The sequence below is a fragment of the Chaetodon auriga genome, chromosome 19 (assembly GCF_051107435.1).
Source record: "Chaetodon auriga isolate fChaAug3 chromosome 19, fChaAug3.hap1, whole genome shotgun sequence".
NCBI lineage: Eukaryota > Metazoa > Chordata > Actinopteri > Chaetodontiformes > Chaetodontidae > Chaetodon > Chaetodon auriga.
In genome coordinates this window covers 18,192,114-18,201,642 of record NC_135092.1, presented here as the reverse complement: position 1 = coordinate 18,201,642, position 9,529 = coordinate 18,192,114, and the positions used below count along the sequence as shown (strand labels likewise).

At 42.7% G+C, this 9,529-nt stretch overlaps 1 protein-coding gene across 1 annotated transcript; it reads right to left on the bottom strand.

Annotated features, from left to right (window-relative positions):
- Positions 1–3,234: 3,234 nt before the first annotated feature.
- ptger4b (prostaglandin E receptor 4 (subtype EP4) b) lies at positions 3,235–7,161 on the bottom strand. The gene is made up of 2 exons (XM_076758982.1): positions 6,117–7,161; positions 3,235–4,793 (listed from the first exon to the last, which is right to left on the bottom strand). The coding sequence occupies exons 1-2, from the start codon at positions 6,894–6,896 to the stop codon at positions 4,230–4,232; spliced, it is 1,344 nt and encodes a 447-aa protein (XP_076615097.1). The 5' UTR covers positions 6,897–7,161; the 3' UTR covers positions 3,235–4,229.
- Positions 7,162–9,529: the final 2,368 nt, after the last annotated feature.

Below are 9,529 nucleotides of genomic sequence, written 5' to 3'. Positions count from 1 at the left end.
AGATACTGCTGCACACTGAAACCCAGTGAGGACGCACATTTGTTCACACTTCTGTGTAACACACTACAGAGACAAACCACAAGACCGACTGACGACAAAGAACACGAAGGATGTGGAATGAAACACAGTAAAGCACGAGCTGCCAAGTGCTCTGCGTGTCCTTTCTAACAGCTTTAAGGCGTCGTTTTCATTTCAGTTCTCCCGAAACAGCCAAAAGAAAAGCATCAGCATTATTAGTTGATTAGTCAGGTTAAGTTAAATTTGGAGAAACAACTCTTACTGGAAACAAGTGGATTAAAAAATGATGAACTAGACTTTGACAAACATCTGCTGCTGGAAATTTGGGAACTTTTGCTGCCAAAAAATGTGAAACAACAGCCAAAAAATATTCTACTAATTTGGGTGAAATTTCACTGTTTGTACATGATTTTATGTTCTATGCAGCAGAACTGACCTGCAGGGAAAATAGACTGTATCTATTTCTTTGTCGTAGCTTCTGTATTTTCCATCAGTCATTAATCTAAAGGCACGCTGCAGCAGCGCCGAGGGTTTCTGCATGTGCTCCAAAGGCCAAACGTAGAGGATATTATTCACGTCAGTGGAAACGAGCACAAAAAAAGGTCATTTTCAACCTCCATCCTCATGCGGTTGGTGCTCCTGAGCTTTGCAGGGCAGCGCAAATATAGAGATAATTGAGTTTCTATAAAGGGGCCACTGGACGTCCCGAGATAATGCAGGTTCTGTGTGACTGACTCTCAAAATTGAATCTGAGCAGGCACAGTATATATTTCTGTGGTTAGTCAGGACCACTGGCAGGTCACATAGACGTGCAACAATGGTTAGGGCTCCTGTTCAGGAAACATCAAGACCGCATCCTCTCTCGAATGCAACAAAATGCAATTAGATGAGCATACGACTGAAAAAGTCAATACAGCAAACATGGTACGCAGAAAAACACCTGGCAGGGCTGCTGCATGTTGATGCAATCCAAATCTATCTCATTTTAAAAACAGGTCTTTATGGTAGATACAAAGGGAACAAATCTCGACTAATTCATTTAAATGAAATACAAATATAAGACAAAAAAACATGATTACATAAGCTTTGCCCGACACGCCCGACTCATCGCTGGTGCAGCTGTTGTGTTTAGCGCATTGCACAATGAGATGAATGGAGGTCACCTGTGTGCAATCAGGGTGTGCCAAGTGATTTTAGATGAAATACACGTGTTTATTGAAAATTCAAAGGAATAAAGAAACTCATTTAATTGATTGTTTATTGGCTTCCAACCTGACCCTGTATGTTTGGCCTGAGAACATACACCTGTTTAGTACTAATGTTAGCCCTTAGCATACAAGCTAATACATTAGTTTCAGCAGCTTTAAAGTTGTTAAAATCATCTTACTCCACACTCTCTGACAGAATCAGGTGTATATATTCTGTATTGGCTTGCTCCAACTCTTCAGTGGAGTTATTTGATGTTGACACTGAAATATTCAGGCTGAGCACTCAGTATACTTAGCTATGCCAGCGGTGTGGCTCCAGGGTCGGCGGTGTAGGTCAAAGGTCAGTTGGTCAGTTTGGTCCAGACTGAAGTATCTCAACAGCTATTGGATGGATTACTTAAGCTTAAATAGAGACGTTCATGGTTCCCGGAGGACAAATTCTAAAGTTGTGATGCTCTGAATTCCCATCGAGTGCCACAGCCAGGTCTGATCTCACGCTGATGTTAGCGTGCTAGCATTGTTAGCATGCTGGTGTTGTCATTTAGCTCAGAGCACCACTGTGCCGTCGTGCAGCCTCACGTAGCTGCTAGCATGGCTGGAACCTCTTACTTTTGTTTCTGGCTGCACGGCTCCATCATTTGGAAATATTCCTGATGTTTTGTGCATCATTTTATCCACATTTCCCCGAACTTCAGCTTGATATATTTGGGTTCTTTGTAAACCTTCACTTGAATCTAAAACAAAAATCTGCATGAATGCTGCAAAGTGAAATTTTAAAAATAGAAAAATTAATTTTTGAAGCAGTTCATCGTTTCCCTTTCAGCTTTCTAAAACCGCTCCAAGTCTAGATTAGGCAGAAACACTGTGCTGGTAAATCTTAAAGGTATGAGAAAGAGAAAAGATAAAGAAACACACACACACAGATGAAGTTTAGTGTGCCAAAAATATGAAGTTCCAGCCATTAAATCTTATTTATTATTGTGATCCTGTGAATCTTATCTTAAATCCTAACCCTAAAATGAACCTTAAGCCCAGATATGATAGTTCACGCTGTTATCATCTTGGCGTCAATCATTTCCTGGACATCCTCATTGCTCTTAACTCCATTCCTTTGCTAAAAGGCCTCATCATGAACACTCAAGTCTTGTTGAGTGGCATTTTCCAATAGCTGATTGCATTCACAGGCCCCTCTCTGCAGGGCTTTAAATGTCTAAAACAGCCTGTCACATATACTGTAGTGTTACAGCTGATGAGGCAGGGAAAGAGGGGACAAGTTTCCAAGAAGAGTCACTTTTCTTTTCGCCCTCTGTTAAAATCCTATCACAACTGTTTAGTCAGTCATTATTTCCTGCCCCCACGAGTGACGTGACAGCTTTAACAGATTTCTCAGGCTGAGGTCACGGCTGTCTTTAATGGCGTATTGTTCTCAGAGGGAGGTTTTTACTGCTCTGGGAAGACCCTGGACATCGGCCACGTTGGACCTGGAAGTCTTCTGGGGTGAAGAAACCATCTGTCTGCAGGTGAGCAGTGCCATGCCACCTCAGACTGCTTAGAAGTAGAAAGAGATGAAAGGGATATGACAGCGACATGCTAGCAAAGTAAATGTTGTAGCAGAGCATTTACTTAACCTTACTTAATTCTATTTACAATAATAAAAAAGCAGCAAATCCTCACATTTAAGAAAAAGAAAAAGGTGGATTTTTTGTCAATTATGCTGCAAAAAATGACTCAAATGATTCATCAGTTATCAAAATTGTTGCAGGTTCATTTTCTGTCCATCTGTTAATTGCCTAATGGACTGATGGAGCTCTGAATGTATGCCTGGCAACTCCCTTCTCCTTTACAGCGCACTGTACATATTTAGCAAAGTATCAGTGACACAGAGATTATTATACATACTTCACTGCCCCACAAAACCTTGTGATCAACTGTTTCAGTTTGCAAAAGAGTGACACAAATTCTGAATTTGTATAAATATTTATCATCTTTTATTTTCAGTTTATGAGGTTGGTACAACATTTTTGACAAACGAGTCAACATTTTGTGGTAGATTTGACACCGGCTGTCGCTACAGTAAAAACTTTAAGGGTGAAATATGAATGTGATATGTATATCAGTCTTTAGAGCAACAGTTAAATGATGTGTCACAGCAGGAAATCCACTGGAAGAAAAGGCCAAACCTTTAAACTTATCAGACAGGAAATGTAATGTCTTCAATTTTCATTCAGAATTTCCCCATAAAGCCTGATTAGATGAGAGGAACTGCCCATTAAGGTGAAATAAGATGAAATTGGACTAATCCTTAAAAAGTAAAGGACTGAAAAGAGTCAGCTTGCACTTTTTTTTATTAAGACATTACGTTAGGAGGCCTCCTAACATCCTCCACTGTCTGTACTGTGGAAGCCACAGTATAGCTGCCTTTTCTCAGGAAATGCAGAGGATGGTTTGTTTCTAGCTTTGATGTTGGAGCTGCTCTTTCAACCAATTTGGCCACATTGTTTGCGAATGTACCAAAAAAAACAACGAACATATTCATCTCGTACCGATTTTAAATGGCTCTGAAGTATCCGGACCTTCTCACAGAGAAGACAATAACATACAAATTCATACTTAGAATAAATTAACATCACCGAACACTGTTCACATTTTAACGTCAACCCTTTACGTCACTGTGCAGGTTGTCCAAACGCTTCAGAAAACAAACATTTTCTAACAGCCTTGCAGTGGTTTCACTATTCAGAAAGTGCAACAGAAGAGCTCCTGGACAACGTCTTGTTGCTCTCTGTGGTTTTTGTTGATACAACTGTTGTGACTGTACTGAAGTGTATTCAGTGACATGGTGTTTGACATTATAGCTGAGGAGTAATGCACTGATAATGAGTATTTAGTTCATTAATACATCTGTCAAACATCCTTGAATTAACACGAGATATCTGCAGATTGACGGATGGCAGTTCAGTGTCCGGATGCTTTCATCATCATCATCATGCCTTTGCAGGGCTCTCATATGCATTTCTCCTGTATGTTAGCAGTCTCGTCTGTGAAGGTCACATGTAGAGCCGGGTCCTTGGGGCACACTGGGAGGTCTTTCAGAGGCCCGCCTGGCGCTGTGTCCTCTAAATCAGTCTGTGAAAGCCCCCTCTGAGGCCCCTCCACCTCTGTTAACGTCTGCGCCGCCGGTGGACTGGAGCCGCACTGTGCCCCTGTTTGAGATGACCTCCTGGGGTTTCCCTCGGACGGGTACAGGAAGGTCTGCGAGCTGCTCACCATTTCCTGAAGCTCACGTGACACCAGTGATGGACAATCCCGGGAGACGATGGAGGAGGAGAGGCGGCCGTCGGCACAGCGGAACTGCCCGCCGTTCCTTCGCCCCCGCCCGCCCATTTTGCAGAACAGACATTTAATTTTCTCCATCAGCTTGAGGACCACTGTCTTTCTGAGCAGGATGTAGATCCAAGGGTCTAAGATGGGGTTGACAGAGGCCATGCGGATGGCCAGCAGGTCTTCATTAAAGGCTAAAGGCCCTTCTGTCTGGTTTCTGTACAGCTGATTCACGAAGATCCTCCACTGACGGCACAGGAGAGAAAACAGCAAAGTAAATAACGTTAACAAACATCCACAAGGAAGATGGAACAACATTTCAAATGCTGAGAGAATCTGAGTTTGTTTCTTTACAAGCCCGAACTTGACTGCATTTACAAGAGCAAAACAATAGTTTATTTTATAGATTCCTATGGTTGGTACGCAATGGTCCAATCGAAAAAGACACTTGGCTGAATGTAACTTCTGTGCAACCACAGCAGTGTGGAGATGGCAAGCGGCCAATAAAAACAGAGTTATATTTCTCACTATCATTCATCACAAGAGAGCCTTTGGCCATTGGGCTTCCCCAGGGTCTAATACTGTCTTAGACTCACAAAAGCCTTGATGTCTGACATCTCATCAATTATAGAAGCGCAGTCCTTAAAGGATGGATTCACATTTATTCTTAAAACTTAAAGCAGGTTTTGTCTGCTGTAATCATCCCTCTGTTCATGCTGATCATGGAAATATCCCTTTCTAGCACGACAGATCAAAAGAGCAGTCCTTATCCTGTGCAAAAGTTAGTTCCAAAGTTTGTCTGAACTTTATAATTTTGCAATGAATTTTGTACTAAAAAGGCAACTTTGGAAGATACACACTTCAGTGTATTTTAACACAGACTGAATTTTGAAGGAATGCAGCAAAATCTGTTTGAGCGCCTGACTCTTGTTCTGTGAGTGACTGTTATGATCCTCTCCCTTAATACGACCGCTGGCTTTGGCCCACACATGCAGGAATGTGTGCCTGTCACTCTACACCGCATGAGCAAACACATGGGGAAATCTCACGGTCTCCACTGCTCCTTCGTTCAGGCTCAGGCTGAGCGCTGAAGTCTGGCGATGGAGCGTCAAGACGCGCAAACTCTCAGTGACTGTTTGCAAACAACACGACGGTTGACCTTAATGAAATCTGTGCCACGATTGTTTCTCATACTGAACCTGTAAGTGGTCTTTTCTGTAAACAGCTGGTATGATTGCATAGGGTGTGTGAACGATCTAATGCATCAGAGAAATGCGTCATCTAACCGCAAAGATCTAAAAGTGGAAGACAAAGTTCAGGTGTATTATTATGATTAACCACCGCCTGTTTGTTTTTATCACTGAATTCTTTGGGTAAGCTTCTTATTGTTTTCCTGCTATAAAGGCGCGCAATCATCTTATTTAAATCTTGATTAGGTTCCATTCAATTGGACCGTTTTTATCATGAATTGTTATTGTATCGTTGCGAAAAAACTGTGACATTCTTACGTCAAAACAACCTTTGCGCACGTAAAAACATGTGACTGGTTTCAGTCTTTCCGACACTCACCACCAAAGGTATGGAGCAGATGAGAACCACTGCGGAGGTAGCTATAAGCAGGATCACCATCTGGATCTCAGCTCCGGCTAATCGTCCGAAACTCCGTCTGCGCCGGAGCTCCGCGATGCGCCGCTGGTCCGTGCCCAAAGAGGTCCGGCGGATGAACCGCTTGTGCATCAGGATCAGAGCCCCGCACACCATCACGTTACATATGACGGTGACCAGCACGATGACTGAATTCACACCTGCGTACATCAGGTTAAAAGTCGCGACTGATGTGTGGTTGGTCTGCCAGTCGATGAAACACCAGGTCCCCGGGCGCTGCTGCTTCACCTGGCCGAACCCCATGCCGGGCAGCGCGCAAAAGCCCATGTTGGAAATGTAAATGACCAAAAGAGTCAGCGCAGCGAGCTTTTGGTTGACGTACTCGTTGTAGAAATACGCATGGTTTATCGCCAAGTATCTCTCCACTGACATCGCGAACACAATGCTGAGCTGGGCCAAGAAGAAGAAGAGCAGGATGAAGCCGGAGTACTGGCACAGGGGCTCGCCTCCCGGCCACGAGCCCTTCATGTAGGTGGCGATGGTGACGGGGCTGGCCAGCAGGGTCCCAAGGAGGTCTGTCACTGCCAGGCCGCACACAAGGGTGTAAAAAGTCGTCTCCTTTTGCTCTTTTCGTGATATTCGCAGAACCACGATGGCCACGACATTCCCCACCACCCCAAAAATGAACATAATCGCAGGGATGGTGGGTGGTTGAAATCTCCCCGTTGCGGCCGTGGAGTTCATACCTGCAGGGACTTCTTTCACTGTTTCACACTGAGCAAAGATTCTCCTCTAACTTCCGAAATAGTGACACTTTCCAATAATGCGCATTCTCCAGGTGCCCCAACAAGGAGCAAATCCATTGTTTCCAAAGGGGTCTTTTACGCACGGATGTAAAACTCCATAATCGGCCAAAGTTCTTGATGAAAACACGCGCAATCCACAGGATGAAGGTGTTTACTCTGGTGGTTTTGGTTTGCAAGCGATGCAGCTTGACGGCGAGCGTGCGCTTCACGTTGTTGTCACACTCACAACTGACAGGGAAGTTTCTTCTTGGCTCTCTTAGGCAGCTCCTCCTCTGCATCTCATTTGGCCAGTGAGGTGCTTGAGACAGTGCCGCAGAGCACCACATGTTCAACAGACACCGCAATTGTACACGAGGTTCCAGTCCTAGTTTCGGTTCTTCGTTATCGCCCCGTGAGTCCCCCTAACGCATTACGCACAGCTCGGGCGACGTGAAGCTGTCCCCGTCATCATCACCTCTCACTTGACATGAGCAAAGTCATAACCGATGACTGGTTTGAACAAGATCAATGAGGTTATGAAGAAGTCTGCATGCAAAAACCAGTCAGAATGACCATGCAAGTCATATGCAAGAGTTCAAATATGAAGCACTTAAAGTACTTTTAGATGTGCTGTACAATTTAGAGGTACTTGTGTATTTCCATTTGATACTACTTTATACTTCTATTCTTGAAAGTGAATTTATGTACATTTTACTCTAATGCATTGATTAACAACCACAGTTACAATATACTTTACTAATTACGACATATGTCTTGAATCATCATGCATTTGGTCCCTGCAAAATTCTCTTTATTCTGAAGTTTAAGTCTATAGTTCTGCCTTTAATGGAGTTCCAGCCCCTTATGTTCTCACAAGATAAGAGTATCTGGTGTCTGACTTTTCCAGTCCAATCTCATGTTTCTTCATTCCAGTGAAGATACGCTTCCACAGGTTCATCTGAATCAGAAACAGGCTGAAATACTTGTACTTAGATGGTACTGCACTGTCATCATTTATCTCTTCTCTGTTTATTTATATTTGTGATGCTGTAACACCCGACTTTCCCCTTCTGGGTGATCAATAAAATTCAAGCAGTATTTCTCATGTGCTTATTAAATTGCTGAGAAAAAGAAGAAATTACAGTGAGTCAGACCTGCCATGATGATAACAGGTGTGATCCTTAATATATAAATAGCTGCAAATGTACTTCCGGAGTTTCAGAGAGGATGCAAGTGACACCAAATTAAGTGACCTGCTGTGTGTTTATTCTTGATTAATTCAGTTTGTGACACTCTCACAGCCAGAAGCACGTGAACGCACAGCTGCGTCAATGCAGATGTACTTTTGACTTGTGGTAATAGCACCTTTTAACCGCTGTTTCCCATCTTGTAAACATTCCACTGAGTCAGATCAAGACGTCAAGAAGTTGCTGAGCAAAACCTCAATGCATCTTAAGCAAACCAAATAATCTGGAGAAAAACATTTATTGAACAAATGTCCTGAGCTTGTGAGAACAACTTTTAAGGCATAAACACAGCATTATTTCCGTGTATGCCTGCCATTATTTTTGGTGCTATATTGCACCTTTTTTTGTCTACATTGTTTTATTTGGAGGCCATCAGGTTGTGTTGACCAAAACCAGCTGCAAGCAGATAAATATCTAAATGTTTGTTAGGACGCTCATCAGGAAGTTGATAGTGTGTTCACTGAATCAGGCAGAGAGTGAACCAATTGTGTTATTCATGGTGCGTAAACAAAATGTTTTAGAGCAGGATGTTAGTGTTTGTACACTGTGACAAAGCGGCGTCGTGGTGCGTTCTGAAAGTGTGCCATGTACTCCACCAAACACTAATGAAACCTTGACAGAGGTACCACTTCCTGTGACCCCAGCGTGCGGTTTTACTCTCAAAAAAAGGGAACGGATGTCTTTCACAGCCCTGAAACGGCCTCAGTCATGGGCAACTTTGCTCTAAATATCATGTTTGATAAAGTGAGCAGTGAATCGTATTTTTAATGAATAAAGGAGGCTTCGGTGTAATTAGAAAAACTGCACAAATACAGCATTTCCTCCTGCTATGACCAATAAACATAATTTGATCTGGTTATTAAGCAGCTAATGTCTTATACGATATGCAATGCATGTCTTCTCATGTGGGAAATTTTACTTTGAACCCTGTACAATAATTAAACCTGCATCAAGACATGTGATATTAATATTAAATTAAATACCCTGTGTAATGTGAACAGTGGGGATGAATACGAGAAGTCGATTATTAGAGATCAGAATCAAAGCTGTACCTGATGTGTTTTGTCCTTCTGTATCTCTGGACTGTGAGCACACACATGCATGTATGGAAGAAAGACATTACGGCGCTCAAAATACCATATTTGCCTGAACATTATTTCTAGAAATACATTTGAATAAGAGACGGCTGCATTATATTTGATTTGAACCCCGTTCACAAAAATCTAATATTCGTTTTGAATGGGAAAAGAAAGTGTTGCATCATGGCTTGTTTGTAGCCTCAGTGATGCTAAGCTAGTGAGTTCGCTCAGCGTGTGGTTAGTCAGCCTTACAAACACTTCTTTGG

Bases quoted from the DNA above. Each gene is read 5' to 3' on its own strand.
- ptger4b (XM_076758982.1), bottom strand. From the start codon at position 6,896: ATGAACTCCACGGCCGCAACGGGGAGATTTCAACCACCCACCATCCCT. The intron at 4,794-6,116 runs GTGAGTGTCGGA...CTGTGCCGTCAG, and splicing joins TCTGCTCCATACCTTTGGTG to TGGAGGATCTTCGTGAATCA.